We start from the raw sequence: 18,764 nt of genomic DNA, 5'->3' as shown, positions 1-18,764 counted from the left end.
GAAGTTCATGTATTATTAATTTGTTTCCTTTCATTTACTTACATTTCTTGTAGTTTTCCTATTTCATATAAATCTTTTTAATTGAAAAAAAACAAAACAAAACAAAAACAAAATAGACTTTAATTGAAAAGGAAAGTGGTTCCAATCTTGGAAGCACAGTAGCATACTTATTGATGATTTCAATTGAAAGATAATCTAACAAGAAAAATTGACATCATTCATTCAAGTTTAAAGCTAAGGATTAAAATACTAATGTTATAAGAGAAATGATTTTTTTTTTTTTCATTATTAATGTTGTAGTAATATACTAATTTAGTTCATGCATTTTTCTTTTATAGAGTAGATTTGAGTAAAAATGTGTAATGTTTGATTTTGAATATTAAATTATGAAATTAATTAAAGGGTAAGTTTGTGTTGGGAGGGGAAGAGGGCCCATTTGGACGTTGCCTCGACCTGTTGGTTATACCTTTCTTCTTTGGAAGGAACAAACACATTTCAAGAAACTTTGTATACTACGAATTCATCCACATATTACTTAATATTTATAATATCATTATTCCATTACCTCCCCCAAATGTCTTTGTATATATATATATATATATATATATATATATATATATATGCCCAAGTTGACTTGATTGTAAAGACATATGATTTGACTCTAACACAATATACGTATGTATATATATGTGCATACGCGTGATTATTGATTTTAAAATCGAGTGTTTTTGACTTTTTGTGTCATCGACAATTGAGACTATCGAAATTAGACCAAGCAAGTATGATCACTGATCGCTCCTCTTTCCTTGGTAATTGATAGTATTGATAAATTAGAATGCACTTTGAAGATATGGTTATCTATTTAGGCTAAACAGAATGTAAATTGTCTAATAGATGACTAATAGCGTACTTTTAAATGTAGCAGAGGTATTCCAATTCAACACTTTAACGATCTAATGTGATTGTTCACATGAGATTTCCGAAGAAATTTGATTCGTGGAGTTGAACTTGTGTTGATGTTGTATTTACGTTGACTTGATGCGATATGGTTCGATCTCTAGAATTTGATCCTCTGATTCTCTCTCGACTGGATGCTTACGCTTGATTTGAGGAAGCGAAACACGTAATGTTCTTGAAGTTGGAGTCTTGGAAGAAAGCTTGTATCTTCGAAGAAGCTTCAATCTTCGAGGGTGTTCTTGAAGTTGAAGACTTGGAAGAAAGCTTGGATCTTCAAAAAAGAGTTTCAATCTTCGAAGGTGTTCTTGAAATTGGAGTCTTGGAAGAAAGCTTGTATCTTTAAAGGAACTTCAATCTTCGAGGGTGGTCGACTTCAGGAGTTGAGGAGGCTTCTATCTCTTGAGAGAATTCTCTCTACTTTTAGAGTAAAAAATTTCCAACCCTTGCAAATGAAGAGAACTCTCCTATTTATAGAGTTCCATGGTGAACTTTGGCTGGTCTATGGACCATACCCATGGGCTCAATCATATGGATTTGGGTCATATTTAATTTTGGACTAAATTAAGCTTATTTTTTGGCTCAATTGAATTTTAGTCCAAATGAATATCCAATTGTCATAATAAAGACACGTGACATCTTTAGAATTGTCCAATTTGTCTTTTAAATTTAATTTGGGACACATGCCAATTTTTAGCTAATCCTAAATATAATTATTTTAGTAAATGATGTGGCAATTTGTGATTGGTTCCAAAATTTCTTATTCAACAGTGATATTAACTTGCCTAATACTACAAGACATTTAAATCTCTATTTCAATGTAAAGTTGGCTAATCAAATGTAGCAGATTCATTGATTATGACTAGTTCTAGAAGATCATTATATTGAATCATAAACAATTTAGTCAAATAATTGATTGACAATGCAATACTATGGATAGCGCAACCAAAACTTTTTAAGAGTAGTGATTTAAGAGAATTATGTGTTATGACACTATAAAACTTATAAGCGATGTTAGGGTTGGTTACGTTGAACGAAACATGATCATTTGAAAGAAAATTGATTAGACCACGTCTCCGCTAATTAAAATGTCAAAGGGAAAACAAAAAAAAAAAAAAAGAGGATTGAGAACAATATTTATTTAGGTTTTGAAAAAGATAAATGTGTGGTTCCATAGTTGAACAGTGGAAGTACAAATAAAGTAAAAGCTATATATATATATATATATATATATATATATATATATATATTTGTGTGTGTGGGCATATACATTTATTGGTGGTCCTTAAAATAAAATGCAGAAAGATGGGAGCATAAGGTGGTTAGGTTAATGGGCTTTGTTATGGGCCCATCCTTTTATGGGTTGAATCAATTATGAGAAAGTGAAAGGTGGGAATGGGAATTATTATGAATTTAGGGCATGTGCATTTGCTGTATTTTTTTTTACTTTCAATTTATGATATCTCCTTCTCTATCTTTTTCATTCATTGGTTCTGTTTTGTGAACATTGTGAAAGAAAATGAAAGCTTTTACTTCATTGGTACATGTTTTGATGGTAGGGATCATGCACTCTCCTCTCCTCGTTTATTAAGCATCAATATAACGTGGATTTACTTCTTTGAAATATCGCGAGATTTCAAGACGTACCTCGAATGTGGCAATACTTCGAGATAAAAAAAATTGAAAGAGTCATACATTGATGCCGATTGAGTGGAGCTAGGCTCAGTCTTGTGTGTGTTTTGTAAAGGTTGACCTATGTTTCAATGTGTGGCTAAAAGAGAATGTTCGATAGCGTGCCAACAAATAACTTTAAAGTTTAGTTTTAAAATAGAACTAAAATTTAAAGTACAAAAATTAAAATGAATAAGTTGAAAAGTATAAAGACCAAAACAAATATTTTTTAATAATCAAAATAAACCTGAACTAAAAGTATAGGGACTAAAATAGTACTTAAACCTTTATAATTCACCGAATGCTATTAAAAAACATACAATTTTTTTAGAAGAAATTAAAAAAAAACATTTTTAGAATATTTTATTCCATTGTCTTGTAGTAAATTTAAGTACAAAGCTTATCAATCACTCATAATTGACTTACTAATTAACAAATATGAAATTATATATTTTCTTAGAAAATGTTAAATTATATATATATATAAAACGTTTTGTATTTACTATTTTAGGTCTTTGTAAAGACTTTACTAAATTTGATTATTAGTTTATTTGTATTTAATTTTAGGGTTTAGGGTTTAGTTAAACCCTATTTTTTAATTTATTTTTAGGATTAATCGGATTAATGAATGTATGATTTTCTATTATTACAAGCTTAAGCGGTTTTTCAACATCTAATAAAATTGTTTTGAGATGTATTGGTTTGAAAATGTGAAAATGATCACGGTTTGAACATTTATGGCGATAAATTGGTGTTGTAATATGACATTCATCGTGACTTAGAACATTGGCACCTAAAAGTGACATTATAAGCATTTTTGTGACAATTTGAAAATATCAATATGAATGTTTAATGGATAGTTTTTCGTTGTCTTTAATTAGTACCCATATTTTGTAGATCGAATCATTTATTTTTTTCTAATCAATTCACGCTGGTGTAAAGATTTTTGAATCTAGGACCCTTCGATCTTTAAGTATATAAGATGCATATCAATTGAGTTGAGTTATTGTTGGCAGATTGAGTCATTTATCGGGAATGATAACTTAAATTTACAATAATAGACTGTCACAATCAATAATTGTTTGTTATTAATAATAATTTTTCACTATTGACATTACTATAAAAAGACTCTCTTGACGTTTTTAAACTATCAAGAACTATTATTCTTGATGGTTTTAAAACCTTCATTGAAGCCAGCGTCAAGAAAGTCGAAGTTCTTGACGGTTGATAGAAACGTCAAGAATAGTGAACGTTGACGTTTTATAAATGTCAAGTATACAAATTTTCTTGACAGTTTAAAACCGTCAAGAATATGAGTGTTCGTGTCATTTAAAAAATGTAAAGACTATGAATGTTCATGGCATTTTAAAACTGTCAAGAAATTGATTGTTTATGACATTGTAACCTAACTTTGAGGGTCGATTCAACAACAAAAAAAAATTGCGCGCAAAGGATAGTATTTAAAAATGTGCGATGAAATTCGAATTTGTTATAGTAATAAATTGTGTTACTCTTAGGACTGTTCTAATCTAATCGAAGTCAAATGACTCACATACTTTATAGTTAGGATGAGTTTTCACACGAGCTAATTGCTTGAGTCTATATAGGCTAACTCTCCTATCCGCTTCTCTCTACAAGGTCGACTTTCTTGTTTCCTTCGGATCGAACCATACTAATTAAAGAAGTTATTTGTTTAATTATTTGAATTGGCACATGAAGTTGATTAAATTTTTGGTGAGAAATCAGTTGGGTTACAAATCAAAACCAATTTTGTGTTGTTTTGAAAGAGATGATCCCTTAACCATACACTTGTTATTTTCTCAATACAAAAGTACAACAAATGGCCAAGGAATCAAATAATATTGTTCAATGTCTTTGTCCATTCAAATTTTGGGAGATGACTATATGTAGACTTTAATAATTTTGAAATTGAAATTGACTACAATTAATTCATGATTGTTTTGGGTTCTTATTAGTTGTTTGTTTCTAAATTTTAAATTTTAAATTCTATCCAACTATTTATCTACTTTTTTAAAATGTATAAATTTAAGTCAAGTCTCAAGACAAAAGAATAATTTTTGTTTTTATAAATTTGATAAACGAGACGTTGTTCAATTTTTAATATCTTTAAATAATATTAGAAGATTGTATCGATTAAAATAAGATTATGATATTATATTTTGAGAGAATACATTTTATCTAAAAGAGGTTTCTAAACATTTTCATTGAAATGTATTTGTACAAAAACGTTTAAGATGTAGATGAAGTACTACTCTCATACACATAACAAATGACAAGGACATTATAAATTTTTTCTAGAGCTTTAAGGGTCGTTTGGTTTGAGGGTTTTCTGTATGAAAGGTACTGACATTTAAAGCTCAAGTTTGTTTTATAGTTTTCAAACTTTTGCCTCGAATAACTGATTTTCAGGCATCTCCTTATTTCTCACGTACAATGTTTTTTTATTCTCGGGTTTTTTCTTTTATAATTTTATTTGAAATATAGTTAATTAATTAACATTAACTTTAAAAAATTAATATAAAATGTTTATTTTAATAAACTAGTAATAATTTATTAAAATATTTACCAAACTTATTTTACAATAAAAGTTTATTAAATGAATACAATTATTTCATTACCCAAATCATTAATTAATTAGTTAATCTAATCATATTTCTATCTCTCTTTTTTTTTTTTTTTTCATTTTTATATAATATATTGTATTAAAATATACATTTTCTTATATTACTTAATTAAAACTGAAATCGCTAACGATAAACTTAATTAATTATAACATGAATAAGTATTAGCTTATAATTAATTATTACAGTTAGGTTAATTTTAATCATCAATCCCTTAGAAAAAAAAATAATTATCAATTACTCAATTTTCAAGTGCTTAAAGTTAAAGTTATTATTGATTCCAAATTAATTAATTTTTATCAATATACTGTTTAATTTATATTAGACATTTTTTTTGTTTAATTTCAAAATTAAATTCTAACATAATTTTTTTCAATAAAATTGTGATAGCATTTCTCATGCACAATCAAATATGTCATATTTTATTCTCAAACGTCCTTTTCCCAATGTCATTCCCAAACATCTATAAAACCTTAAACCAAACGATACCTCCTAAGGTTGTTACTTCAATCTAAAAAAAAATTAAGGTTACTATTAGAACGAACCACAAAGTTGGATTGTATTTTTCCAATGGTATGCCCAAAAAAAATTTAAAAAATAATTTTAAATAGTAAATGACCAATTTGCAATCGTTAATTGTTTCCATAGCATAGTGGTAGTGCGTTCGCTTCGTAAGCGAAAGGTCGCGAGTTCGATCCTCGCTGGGAGCTAATATTACGTCTTTTGAACTTATCTTTTAATTAAGTCTCAAGGTATTTGTTTAAGAATATTTTTAAAATAAAACACTAACGATTTCCATATAAACCTAATATTAGGTCTTTTGAAAAAAGAGTGTAATTTGACGGTGAAATAAATAAAATATAGAAGAAATATTCATTTATATTTTTAAACTTTTGGAGGTTGTATCAATTAAAACTTCGAACTTATAATTGTATTGATCAGTTAAACACTAAACTTTTCTAACATTGCATTCTATTTGGATAAACTTTGTGTGTGGCTTATAATTTTAACAATTAAACTCCTACTTTTTTTAACATGCAATAATAAATATGAACAAAAAGATAAGGCTCCAATTATTAACTTTCTCTTTCTAGCTCTATCATATTATATCGTTTATTTTTGGTAATAAATAATAAAAAGACGTGCATGTACAATGACAAGAAGGACGTCGGTCATGATCGACATTAGAGTTTAGTTTGATGAGATTTGGCAAAATTTTCGATTGGAGAATTATTTTTGCTCACTTCTTCTTAGTTTGGTTAATACGAGATTACTCCCTGTCTTTTTTAGAGCTCTCTTGGCATTGTCTCTCTTAACCTCCCTTTGTCGTTGTCTCTCCTTCGTTGGTTTGGTATCATTGTTCCTTCGTGGTATATAAATTAACTTTGAGGGATTAAATTTAAGATTTATTGAAAGTATAGAAACTAAAATTGAACAAACTTCAAAGTATAAAAATCAAAACAATATTTTAATCATATATTCAATAAAAAAAGTTAAACTTCTATCTAACAAAGAGAACTAGTTTTAAGATTTATTGCAATTTTTCTTTTAAATTTAAACTCTTGAAAGTATTTTTACGAACGGTTGTTTAGGAAACCATATAATAGAACATGTTTGTAATGTAAAGTAATTCAAAGCTCATGTTTGAGTTACGTCTTTTGACTTTGATTTGTAGTACAAAATTCATTTTTGTTTTTACAGTTTTCAACTTGTCCTTCTCTTCCACCGTTTTTACGCTTTCCGATTCCATTTTCGTTCTGCTTTCGATTCCTCAAACATTATTTCATGTAATCATGATCCCAATCAAACATCCAATCCAAAATACATATTGTGTGTATTTTAATCTATTGCTTTCTAATATTCTTTTGTCTTTCCAACAATCTGTCATTTTCTTCATCCAATCTCTGTTTACTCTCTATTTCCCATCCTCCAAACCATTGCTCCTTCCCTAACTCACATGTTTTCTCCTTTCCCTCTTCTTTTTTCTTATACTCTAACTCTTGCACTTGAAAGAGGTAAAGGCTATTCCATTTTTCTCCATAATTTCCTTTCTCGATAAAAACACCTAATTAATCCATTGAAATTATTGTCGGATGTTATAAAAAAAAAGACCAAAAATCTTCCATTAGGGTTTCTTTTTCTCGTTATTTCTTTAACTATTTGCTATAATCGACCAATCAACCTAAACTCTACACTTAAGTTGTCTTTGTTGATTATATATTCAACAATGGATCTCACATTTCAACAATTACATAACACAAGTAAACAACAACAACAAAAACATCGTCAACTGAAACCTACTTTCCAAATTACATAAAGATTATATTTTCTCTGTGATAAACATAACCGAATTAATTTGATTTCTAATTTATCGTTTCTTTTTTAAATTTCAGTCCATTTAAATATAAAAAACCAAGCAAGTTGATCTTTTAACTTGAATGACCAAATGCATCAAAAGTGTATATTTTGGTCAAACTTATATTAATAAATATTTAGTGTGTGCACTTGTCAGTCTTAAAATAAACACTAACATGCAAATATAATGCCATCCCCCTTGGCTCCCAATTCTTCATCTTTTCCTTTTGTTTTTCAGATTTTAGTTTAAAGAAGAAAACCAAAAGATAAAATAGAAATGGGTGATTGATTACATAAACAAGAAAACATGTCCCTTTGACTAAAAACCAACCAAAAACATCAAATATTAGACAAAACCACAAAACAGCCTTCCTTATCAAACTCTCTCTTTTCATCATCACATATCTCTTTTCCTTCAATTTCCACCATTAAAATTGCCAACTCTTATTGTTCATAGCTTTTCAAACAAACGAAAATCTTTGAAGATCCATTTTATCTTTCAAGATCAATTAAGCATGATCCAGATCCAACGGCTGAGATCTCTCTTCAACAATTCTCTTACTTGGAGCTTCTTCTTCAATAGGAGATTTTCTTCTCAACCTGGAAGGTGGTTTCTTTTCTTTCTTTCTTTCTTTTTTGTCTTACTTCTTGTATAGATTTGAGATTAATAGTTTTTGAAATTTAAAAAGTATGTGTATATGTGTGTGTTTGTGTGTGTGTGATGTTTTCAACTTCAGATCTAGTAGTTTTAAGCTTTTCAATTCTTTTGTCTTAGGGATATATATTCAAATATGTGTCAATTTGAACATTAAAGTTTCAATTTTTGTGTTTAGTTCGTGGGTTTTACGATAAATGTCGAATTGGGTTTAGGATTCACTTCATACTCAATTGAAAGCTCTTAGAACTATTGATCGAAATGTTGAAAGATTTAAGCTTTATTTGAAAACCATTAATGGTGTTTAGTAAGTATTTGATTTTTAAAAAAATTAAACCTACTTTTCCTTCGATTTTTATTGTTAAGTAAAATAGTTGAATATAATTGTCAATCACATTTTTTTAGCTAGGTTTTGTTTCAAATTTTGGTTTAATTTTTTAAGACATGGGTAGAATGTAGATAAATAAATCTAGAAATTTAAGAATAGAAAGCGTGTTTATAAGCTCACAAACACAATACCATCAACTATTTTTGTTTAATTGTCTGTTTTAAGTGCTTTAAAGATCTACAAGCTTCCAAAAAATATTCAAATTTTGGATAATAATTTAAATCTCTCACCTAGTAAATATGAAAAAAGAATAAAAAAAACTCACAACCAAACGTACTATAAAATTTCCTAATTTTAAAATAGAATAATTTCAATAAATAAAGGTAATAATTAAATGTATAGTCAAATAGTTGGATGTAAATTTTACTATATCTATAAAGTTATTCGTATCCTTTTATATCTATTAATATTTTATGTTTAATCGTTATATTTGCAACGGTCGTTTTTGATATTTAGACTTGAAGGGAAGATAGCACTGATTACAGGAGCAGCAAGCGGAATTGGGAAGGCAACTGCTGGGAAATTTATAAGTAATGGAGCCAAAGTAGTAATAGCTGACATCAAAGAAAAACTTGGCCAAGACACTGCCAAACAATTAGGACCAAATGCAACCTTCATCCATTGTGATGTTACCAAAGAGTCCAACATCTCTGATGCTGTTGATTTCACTATCTCTCTTCACAAAAAACTTGACATCATGTACAACAATGCTGGTATTGCTTGCAACACTCCTCCAAGCATCTCAGATCTCGACCTCGCCGTCTTCGATAAAGTCATGAACGTCAACGTCCGTGGTGTCTTGGCCGGTATCAAACATGCTTCTCGTGTCATGATTCCTCGACGATCAGGGTCAATTCTCTGCACGGCTAGTGTTACGGGTCTCATGGGTGGATTGGCTCAACATACATACTCTGTATCGAAGGTTGCAGTTATAGGAATTGTCAAGTCGTTGGCATCAGAGTTGTGTAGGTATGGTATTCGAGTGAATTGCATATCACCATTTCCGATCCCGACACCGTTTGTTATCGAGGAAATGACACAGCTTTTTCCTTCTGTCGAAGAGGAGAAACTTGAGAAGATGATATTTGATTTGAGTGCTTTGGAAGGGACAGTTTGTGAAACCAATGATATTGCTAATGCTGCCCTTTATCTTGCATCTGATGATGCTAAGTATGTAAGTGGGCATAATTTGGTGGTTGATGGAGCCTTTACTTGTTTCAAGAGCTTGAACTTTTCCCTGCCCGATCAAAATACAATCCAAGGGGAATCTTGAAAAACTAGTCGTTTTGGTCATTTGTTGTATGATTTGATTTATACAGGTTTTCTTAGTACAAAATAAATGTTTAATTATATATAACACTGAATAGATGAGATTTATTTCGAAGTATAGGAGAGTTTCTTTAGAGCCAAAGTTAGAAAAATGTCAAATTGATGTCTTTCAAACAACTAGCAAAGAAGTTCATCTTTACATAACATTACGAATTAGAGACTCAGCCAAAAAGTTCACGCCTTACCATAGGAGTAAAGAAGGTCAAGACCTTTACGAACATGATGGTTGTTGTACCAAATCTTGAAAACAATGTAAAACAAAGTTTTTATGAAGATATTTGCGAGTTGTTCATTAAAACTTTTGTTATAAGATGCAAACAAAGTAGATGTCTAATTCAAAATGATGACATTTTGCCACTCAAGTAAAAACTAGTCTTACTAGCACACTATGATATAGGTCAAAATATATATTGAACTTAACCCATTTACGGTCAAAGGAATATGCAAACCATATTCAACTATTTTTCAAAGACCAAACGTATTTCTTTTGAAATTTAAAAAACTAAATAAACACCAGCACTAAGCTCTTGGATCAAAATTGCATCTTATCGTGAAGAAAGTAGGCACTATTGACACAAGACAAAGCACCCCTAGATTCCTCTTTCCCAACGTTAGATCCTGTTTAATATGCAAATTAAACTCAACCTATAAAAAAATAGGCTTGGAAATGCTTTTAAATGGAATCCTTTAACTTTTGCTGATAGCAATTTCTTTCAGAAAACGTATTATAATAAAAGTTTAAGAAAATTTTTCAATGAAATAACAGGAGGCTGAATAGAGAGAACAGGGTAAAAGTACCATATAACCTAACTTATACAAGAAAAATGGGATCCAAACAGAATTAATTCCAAAATGTCCTGCTTTAAACATAATGTAGAACTCGTAGAACATAATAAAATTTCTCAATCCAATAAACTTAAAACTGAAAATAACAATGACAAGCCTCTTAACAATCTGTTTTGCAATCAAGGAAAAATGACTTAAGTTAGACAAGAGCTCATTACCAAATACTAAGCCATGCTTTGACATCCTCTGCTTTGCTAGAAACTTCTCCCTTGTCCTTTGCTCTAGTGTTGATCTGTGAATTCCTAAGACATCCTTTGAGCGGCTTCCTTGGCAAGAAGCCTCTCCTTTGCTTTAGTTTTGGCTTGTGACTTGGAACCCATGATTCCGCCACCCCATTTCTTCCTGTACTCCTCGTACTTGTCATTGAAGTTTGCCTTAACAAAAAAAAAAACACAGCAGTAAACGTATTAAAAAATAAAGCTCTATAACGGTAGGCGTCAAGTGTAACATCTATGTAAACTGTGGTCATCACCTTAATAGCTTCTAGGATCCTGCTGAACTCCAACTTATCTTCGTTCTTTACTGTTGTCAAGCACAAAACTGACGCAGTCTTTTTATGGACAATCTATTGAAAAGGAAAAAGGTTTCAGAAAAAATTCCATGGGCTCCAGAGTACTGGAAAATGTCTGTCAGGAATAGGATAAAGAAAAGGTTACCGATCCTAAACGTGCTTTTCCCTTGACAATGCAATATGGAATTTCCATCTTCCTGCACAGAGCTGGGAGCCATACAACCAACTCAATTGGATCCACATCGTGTGCAATCACAACCAGTTGTGCCTTGTTCTGAAAATAAAGTACATAATATGTGGATGTTAAAGATAAAAGAAGTGTATCTTATTGCATACAAAGTTGCAGTTGAAAGTAGTGAAATATTTCAAATGTATGGAATAAAAGATGACCTGCTCAATGAGGTAGGTAACATGGTTGAGACCATATTTAACAACGATAGGCTTTTTGGCATCGAGTGATTTGCCTTCAGCCTCTTCCTGAGCTCTTTTCAAAAGGCGCTCCCTTTTCTGTGTTCTATCCTCTGGCCTATACTTCAAAAGCATCTTGAACAAATTCGTTGCTGCAAATGCATGAAAAGGCATTTAAAAACAACAGACTAACAAACTTCCAACAAATGCTAATAAACAAGAAAAGTGAAAGGCAAAAGCCAAAATACACCTTAAATCCAATATCCAATCCAAACCAAATAAAAAGATGACCAGGAGAGTTTCCTGGAATCAAGGCAGATACTAATACAGTTCTCCAAAATGGAAATCAGAAAAAAAATGAAAATTACCATAAAAAAACAAAGGCATCATTCCCGACCATATACTATAAAGTGAGAAGATCTAAGCACGATCCAATAAACCCAATAAGAAAAATGAGGCCTGGAGAAAAATCTAAGTTCCAAGAGACTGAAGCTTACTACCGACTCCCAAATGAACTTGCAATGCCAATAAAATCAGAACATATTATCTCATCTCAAGGTATCCAAACCAAACCATCAATCAGATAGGTATGGAACTACATTTTTCTTCTACACCTCTTCAAAATTAAGCGCAACCATAAAACCTATCGCTCCTGTAACCTAAAAAGGTCCATACTTCATAACAAATTATGAGAGTTCCAGCAGAAAAACAAAGCATAGACCGAAATGGGACACAATCCGTAATTAACTAAACTATTCAATTATTACCATCTAATAGAAATAATGTACTAGGAAACTCCGTGAGAATTTAGGGTTAAATTACCAAGATTCTTGTCAAGGGTCTTGGTGAACTGATTCAAAGCTGGTGGAACCTTGAGCCTCTGCTTCAAAATCCTCTTTTTCCTCTGAATTTGAACAACTTTGGGCCATTTGACAAAGCGAGTGAGATCCCTCTTGGGCGGCAATGCCCCACCAATTCCAAACTGCTTGGGACGCTTCTCAAATAGTGGGTTTACCACCTTCTCCTGCAAAGAATCCAAAGCGATGTGAAACCAAAGAAATAGAGAATTGAAACAACAAATTTCGCATAAAAAAACAATGGATTTACCAGCTTCTTCTTTGCTGAAACTTTTCCAACAGCCTTCTTCGGAGCCTTGATTCAATAGTAGAAGATTCATACATAAGAATGCAAAGAATAAATTGAAACCATTAAAAGTACTGATTGAGTGAGAGAAAAGGAGAGTGTACCATTTTTCACGGTGGAAGAGGGGCGAGGTGAAGCAAACAGAGCCGCAGCAGTATTGCTAGTTTAGAGTTAGGGTTTTATTTTGGAGGAAGGCTATGGAAGGAAACGGTTCGGTTCGGTTATGAAAATCCGAACCGAACCTAACATTTTAAATTTTATATATGAACCTGAATCGAACCGGTTCGACCAACATGCGGTTCAGACTGCTTTATTTTAGTTTTCGAAGTTGTAATGAGACAGAAAAATTCAATTTCAAAAATTTCTTCAAATCAAACTAAATTGATTTCACTTTAGTTGAGTCTTTTGTTTGATCTTTTTAATGATAGGTTCGGATGATGATCCCAAGAGGAGGATATCACTTTTCTTTTTTTGCTAAAGATTAGGATTTTTTGGTGACTAAACCAGAGATCCAATCTCAACCTTTAAATGGGTTTTCTTGTACTATTTGAAAGTTGATAATTTTGTCTCGTTTCTTAATTTTCTTTTTTGTCTATTCATCTCCTTGATGCTTCTTCCACCAATCACGTCAACCATTCTCCATTTTTCCTTTCTCCATTCTTTGTCAACAATTGAAAAGTTGTAGCAAAGTCATTACCGGTACTTAGACACATCAAATGCAATGGAGTGGGAGATCGAATAGGAGATTGAGAGTGAAAGTGAGATAGTAGACCAAAAGAGAGTGAGTGATGAGACTATGAGGGACATAAGAGGTCGAAAGTGAATGAGAGAGCGAGAACGGGAAAATGGAACAAAATGAAGCGATAAGAAAAAGAAGTTTTAGACAACAAGATAGTAGAGAGCGAGAGTGATTGGTCAATCCAATCTAATTGAGTTTTGTTTTGGTAACTTCATACTAATATGACGTAAATAAAATATTTAAAAAACTTCCGTCTATCAAACAATATGATTTAGAAACAAATGATTTGAAATTTTAGAATTTAAAAAATATAAATGATTTCATGTTTCAATAAACTTTTGAAACTATTATAAGTTTTATGTTATATAGGTTGAACAAAACCATCTAATCAATTTGTCAATAAACCTTAAAAACACACATGTCTGTTCATTGAGTCTCGATCTAAATAAAACATAAATGTGACGTTGTCCACTAGAAAGATAAGCACATCAAATAGTCATTTTAAAAGAGTTTTTCCATTTTTCCTTTTAACATCTCCTAAAAGTTGTTTTTGTACATTTTAATATTTCGGTTGGGCCATAATTTTCATAGATTTACAAAAGAAAATTGTTGACAAGAGTGCAATTATTTTGGCATTTCATCTCATAAAACACGGTACACTTGATTCATTGTTGTCTTTATTAATTACAATTGAGCATATCCTGTAAATCAACAACAGACAAATTGTAGTATATCAATAATACATCTACGTTGTTGTTACACTCAATATAAGTAAAACTAATGATGGTTATATATCGATAATGATATGCATGTCACTTACATATAATAATTAAACTATCTTTCACGATATTAACACGCTCATTCAAAATGCAATTTCAAAATATAACATTGATATCATGATTCTTAATGAGTTTGTCGATTTTTTTTAATATACCTTCATATTTTTTCCTCAATCATTCATGGATATGCAAAAAAATTTATTGACAAATCAAAGTGCATTGGAGATTTAATTTTTAAATAAAATACTTGAGTAAGCTAAATAAATATTATATCAACAATGATTTCATCGTAAATTCCTTTAACCTAAAAATCTCTAAAAAATAAATTCAAGCACACACTGAAAACATTTAGATGGGATTGGTTTGGTTCATTTATTTTAATTTCTATTTAAAAAATAAGTAAAACATAAAAGTTTTATTTAATTATTTTTCTTTACTAAAATAAGATTAAAAACTCAAATTATATATATATATAAATAGCAAAGTATACAAATATTTACGCTCCATAATAAAATCATTTAAGTGAATTTTAATTTTTTTTATAAGTACAGTAGGGTGACCATCGTTTAGTTTTGTACAAAAATCATAGTCGAAAACTGACCTAGTCGATTTATACTAAGAAAAACCGACAACCATGTTTAGCTAGTCGATTTTGGTTAGTTTTTCAAACATTTTAGTTAAACTGACCACCAACTATATTTTTAATAAATCTGACTATTGGATGTCGGTTTGGTCCATTATCGTTCGGATCGATTTTTGTAAATGTTGATGCTCACACCTTCTATAGGGTAAATAGTTTGTTTATAATTATATCGTGAAAAAAGAAATATATCATAAATAAAAAAAATGTTATTAAATTTATATTTAATCTCTTTGTCTTCTTCCTTCAAAACCCTAGCTCTTCCCCCGCCTTCTTAACACTCCCCTTCTCGTTCCTTCTTCTTGCCAGTTTTACATCGCCCGTTGCAGCAGCGCCAAAAAATGGCACCGAAGAAGGCCGTTGGAAAAGTTTCGGCGAAGAAGAAGCCGGTAAATCCATTTTTTTAATGGCGAGTTTGTTGCTTCAGTTCTCTATTGCTTTGTTTTAACATTGCGTTGGATTCTTTGCAGGAGAAGGTGGTGAATCCGCTATTTGAGAAGCGTCCAAAGCAGTTTGGAATCGGTGGGGCTTTGCCGCCTAAGAGGGATCTCACACGATTTGTCAAATGGCCCAAGGTTGTTCAAATTCAAAGGAAGAAGAGGATTCTGAAGCAGAGGCTCAAGGTTCCACCAGCTTTGAATCAGTTCACCAAGACCCTTGACAAGAATCTTGGTAATGATTAAACACTAAATTCTCACGGAGATTCCTATTACATTATTAGGGTTTTTCGGTCTTTTTTTTTATGCTTTTTTGTGTTTTCAGCTGGAACATTTGTTATGAAGTATGAACTTTGTTAGGATTTTGGAGGGGTAGGTTGTATGATTGCACTTAATTTAGGAGAGGTGTTGAAGTTTCTACTATGATGAAAGAAGAAATAAGTTGTTCCATTTGATTGATGGTTTGGTTTGGGTACCTTGAGATGAGAAACTATGTTTTGATTGGCAATGCAAGTTCATCTGGGAATTGGTAGTAAGCTTCAGTCTCTTGGAACCTAAATTCTTGTATGAACGTTTTTTTCTCCTTAGGTCTCTTGGATTATTATGCTTAGATCTTCTCACATTTTGGGTTATTTAGACATTCTAATAGTTGTATTGTTATAAATGGTTCTCTTTGTAGTACAAAATAGCGAATGAAATGTTTTATTTTTGTATTTTCCATTTTGGTCATTTGGAAATTTCTGACCTGATTCCATGTGGTTTTGATTAGATTTAAGGTATATTTTGAATTATGCTTATCTCATCTTCTATGTGGTTCTTTGATATTTGTTGAAATGTTATTAGATGGTTGGTTTTAAAAGCCTTTCCATTCATTTTCAGCAACAAACTTGTTCAAGATGCTTTTGAAGTATAGGCCAGAGGATAAAACACAGAAAAGGGAGCGTCTTCTGAAAAGAGCTCAGGAAGAGGCTGAAGGAAAATCACACGATGCCAAAAAGCCTATTGTTGTTAAATATGGTCTCAACCATGTTACCTACCTCATTGAGCAGGTCATCTTTTATTCCATACATTTGAAAATTTTCACTCGTTTCAATTGCAATGTTGTCTGCAATCAGATACACTCTCTTTATCTTTAACATCAATATATTATGCACTTTATTTTCAGAACAAGGCACAACTGGTTGTGATTGCACACGATGTGGATCCAATTGAGTTGGTTGTATGGCTCCCAGCTCTTTGCAGGAAGATGGAAATTCCATATTGCATTGTGAAGGGAAAAGCACGTTTGGGAGCGGTAAGTTGGTAACCATGTCCCTTTATTTGCCACACTCCTTTGAAGCCATGAATTTTTGTAATTTTTCCTTTCTAATAACAGGTTGTCCACAAAAAGACTGCATCAGTTTTGTGTTTAACAACAGTGAAGAATGAAGATAAGATGGAGTTTAGCAGGATCTTGGAAGCCATTAAGGTGCCTTACACACACACAAAACGTAGATATGATCCAAGTTTAAAGCATCCGTATTAGCTTCATATCTAACTACTTGTTTGTTGTTTTGTTTTATGTTAAGGCTAATTTCAACGACAAGTACGACGAATACAGGAAGAAGTGGGGCGGTGGAATCATGGGATCAAAGTCTCAGGCAAAAACCAAGGCAAAGGAGAAATTACTGGCCAAAGAAGCTGCTCAAAGGATGTCTTAGGTAAAATCAGAGTTGTTCTTTTGTAACTCTGCTGAATTTTATTTTATGAGAAAAATTGAGACCCCAATTCTTTTTGGTATGTAGTTTTACTCAACAGTAGAATTTGGAAATTTTGTTTACTTTTAAAGAGAACTTGATGCAGTATTTTCTCTATATAAACCTCTATTTATTTTAGTTTTAATTTTAAATGTTTCAAATGCTCCCTCCTGTTCCCCCATCCCAGAATGGTACTTATTCAATCTAAAACTTTAATTTTTATGAAGAAATAATAAAAATAAAAATGATTCTTACCATAGTATCAAAATTGTAATTTAATTATTATAATTTTGAATAAAAATCGTTAATTGACTTGTATAGTTTGTCTGAAAATATGTGTAATAAGGTAGTCCATGGTAGAGCAACCTTATCTTTGATTTTAGTTCTTGTTTTTGGACCTTTGATTCTTCGAATGGGTTGAATGAACTAGAATGGACATGTATTATAATGTCCATGGATACTCATATTTACTCAAAAGAAAATAAATATATAAGAAAAAACTTTTTGTAAATATTTTCAAATGAAAAAAAAAAAAAGCTGAAATTGTAACTGTTATAGATGGTATAGAATAATTCTTGCTAATAAGTACTCATTTTTCATATTTTCTCTAAAGAGAAAAAAAAAAAAAAGTTCTTTTTCTGATTTTTTTGGGAATAAAGAAAAGCTGAAATTGTAACTTTTATAGATAATAGGGAATAATTAGTTGTAACTCGTATCAATTTTCACCTTCGATTTTTCAATTTTGTTAAATAAAATCACATCTATGTTTGGATGGATGTTTCAATTTTAATCTTAAACTTCAAACAATGTATTATATTCTCACCTACGTTGAATGAATTATAGCATATATGTAAATATGTGGGTAGGAGACTAAGTGGTACTTATTTATTTGTTAACACAATAATTATGGAGATAAGAGGTCGAGCATCTCACATCTATAATGAATGATCGTTATGTAAATATCAATGAATTAAAGTCACCTTAACAAATGAGTGATTTTTAACAGATAATTGATAAGATTTTAAATAATAAAACAAAACGTTAAAAATATATTCAAATTGAGAACTTATGTTCGTCGAAGTTATTTGAATATACAAACCTCGTCAGTTTTGAAACTCCCTCATTTGAATCTCACATCAACAATTATCATTTGAAGACACCATATATATGGATTCATCATTGAACAGTTTACCTAAAAGACACAATTGTCAAAGTTTATGATTTAACGAGCTGGTTGGGGCATGTCTCTTTGTTTTGTCATTGATCATGTAATAGGGTCTCTCATTCTATACATCAATATGTCGCTAATTTTGTAAATTCTATTAGTTTTTGTGGTTCTTCTATTTTGAAAGATGAACTTATAACTTTTCAAATTAGATTTTAAAATGTTACTTGCAGTGACTTATCGATGAAACTCCCATGGTATAGCAGCCACGAGATTGTAATTCGAATCTCCCCTACTAAAAACAATTTTTACTCTTCTCCTCTAAAATATTGCATGTTATTTGTTTTTGCAAACTCACATTAGTTT

The 18,764-nt window shown here is 30.8% G+C and overlaps 3 protein-coding genes and 1 non-coding gene across 5 annotated transcripts; 3 read left to right on the top strand and 1 right to left on the bottom strand.

The window, feature by feature from the left end:
• The first annotated feature begins 5,905 nt into the window (after window positions 1–5,905).
• On the top strand, window positions 5,906–5,977 carry TRNAT-CGU (transfer RNA threonine (anticodon CGU)). Its single transcript has one exon. It is a non-coding gene; the product is annotated as a tRNA-Thr (tRNA).
• A 1,879-nt stretch (window positions 5,978–7,856) lies between these two features.
• LOC103504658 (secoisolariciresinol dehydrogenase) lies at window positions 7,857–10,049 on the top strand. The gene is made up of 2 exons (XM_008469039.3): window positions 7,857–8,229; window positions 9,122–10,049. Exons 1-2 carry the CDS (start codon window positions 8,138–8,140, stop codon window positions 9,936–9,938), a joined length of 909 nt encoding a protein of 302 aa, XP_008467261.1. The 5' UTR covers window positions 7,857–8,137; the 3' UTR covers window positions 9,939–10,049.
• A 786-nt stretch (window positions 10,050–10,835) lies between these two features.
• LOC103504657 (60S ribosomal protein L7a-2) lies at window positions 10,836–13,128 on the bottom strand. Of its 2 annotated transcripts, XM_008469038.3 has the most exons (7): window positions 13,007–13,128; window positions 12,867–12,911; window positions 12,582–12,783; window positions 11,742–11,911; window positions 11,497–11,625; window positions 11,313–11,405; window positions 10,836–11,214 (listed from the first exon to the last, which is right to left on the bottom strand). In XM_008469038.3, the coding sequence occupies exons 1-7, from the start codon at window positions 13,007–13,009 to the stop codon at window positions 11,083–11,085; spliced, it is 774 nt and encodes a 257-aa protein (XP_008467260.1). In that variant the 5' UTR covers window positions 13,010–13,128; the 3' UTR covers window positions 10,836–11,082. The 2 variants fall into 2 exon arrangements, with proteins under 2 accessions (XP_008467260.1, XP_050945716.1); XM_051089759.1 differs by having other exon boundaries at window positions 10,836–11,405.
• A 2,120-nt stretch (window positions 13,129–15,248) lies between these two features.
• On the top strand, window positions 15,249–17,378 carry LOC103504656 (60S ribosomal protein L7a-2). The gene is made up of 6 exons (XM_008469037.3): window positions 15,249–15,449; window positions 15,531–15,732; window positions 16,377–16,546; window positions 16,663–16,791; window positions 16,873–16,965; window positions 17,066–17,378. Exons 1-6 carry the CDS (start codon window positions 15,402–15,404, stop codon window positions 17,195–17,197), a joined length of 774 nt encoding a protein of 257 aa, XP_008467259.1. The 5' UTR covers window positions 15,249–15,401; the 3' UTR covers window positions 17,198–17,378.
• Window positions 17,379–18,764: the final 1,386 nt, after the last annotated feature.

Source organism: Cucumis melo, chromosome 9, assembly GCF_025177605.1.
Source record: "Cucumis melo cultivar AY chromosome 9, USDA_Cmelo_AY_1.0, whole genome shotgun sequence".
In the NCBI taxonomy this organism is placed as follows: Eukaryota; Viridiplantae; Streptophyta; class Magnoliopsida; order Cucurbitales; family Cucurbitaceae; genus Cucumis; species Cucumis melo.
Note: the sequence above shows the minus strand (reverse complement) of the source record. Positions and strands in the feature narration are given on the sequence as shown.

Coding starts and splice junctions, on each gene's coding strand:
- LOC103504658 (XM_008469039.3), top strand. CDS start 8,138: ATGATCCAGATCCAACGGCTGAGATCTCTCTTCAACAATTCTCTTACT. Junction 8,230..9,121: donor TTTTCTTCTCAACCTGGAAG/GTGGTTTCTTTT, acceptor TTTGATATTTAG/ACTTGAAGGGAAGATAGCAC.
- LOC103504657 (XM_051089759.1), bottom strand. Junction 11,912..12,581: donor GACCCTTGACAAGAATCTTG/GTAATTTAACCC, acceptor ATGCATTTGCAG/CAACGAATTTGTTCAAGATG. Junction 11,406..11,496: donor GAAAAGCACGTTTAGGATCG/GTAACCTTTTCT, acceptor CCTTTTCAATAG/ATTGTCCATAAAAAGACTGC.
- LOC103504656 (XM_008469037.3), top strand. CDS start 15,402: ATGGCACCGAAGAAGGCCGTTGGAAAAGTTTCGGCGAAGAAGAAGCCG. Junction 16,547..16,662: donor TTACCTACCTCATTGAGCAG/GTCATCTTTTAT, acceptor CTTTATTTTCAG/AACAAGGCACAACTGGTTGT. Junction 16,966..17,065: donor GGATCTTGGAAGCCATTAAG/GTGCCTTACACA, acceptor TTTTATGTTAAG/GCTAATTTCAACGACAAGTA.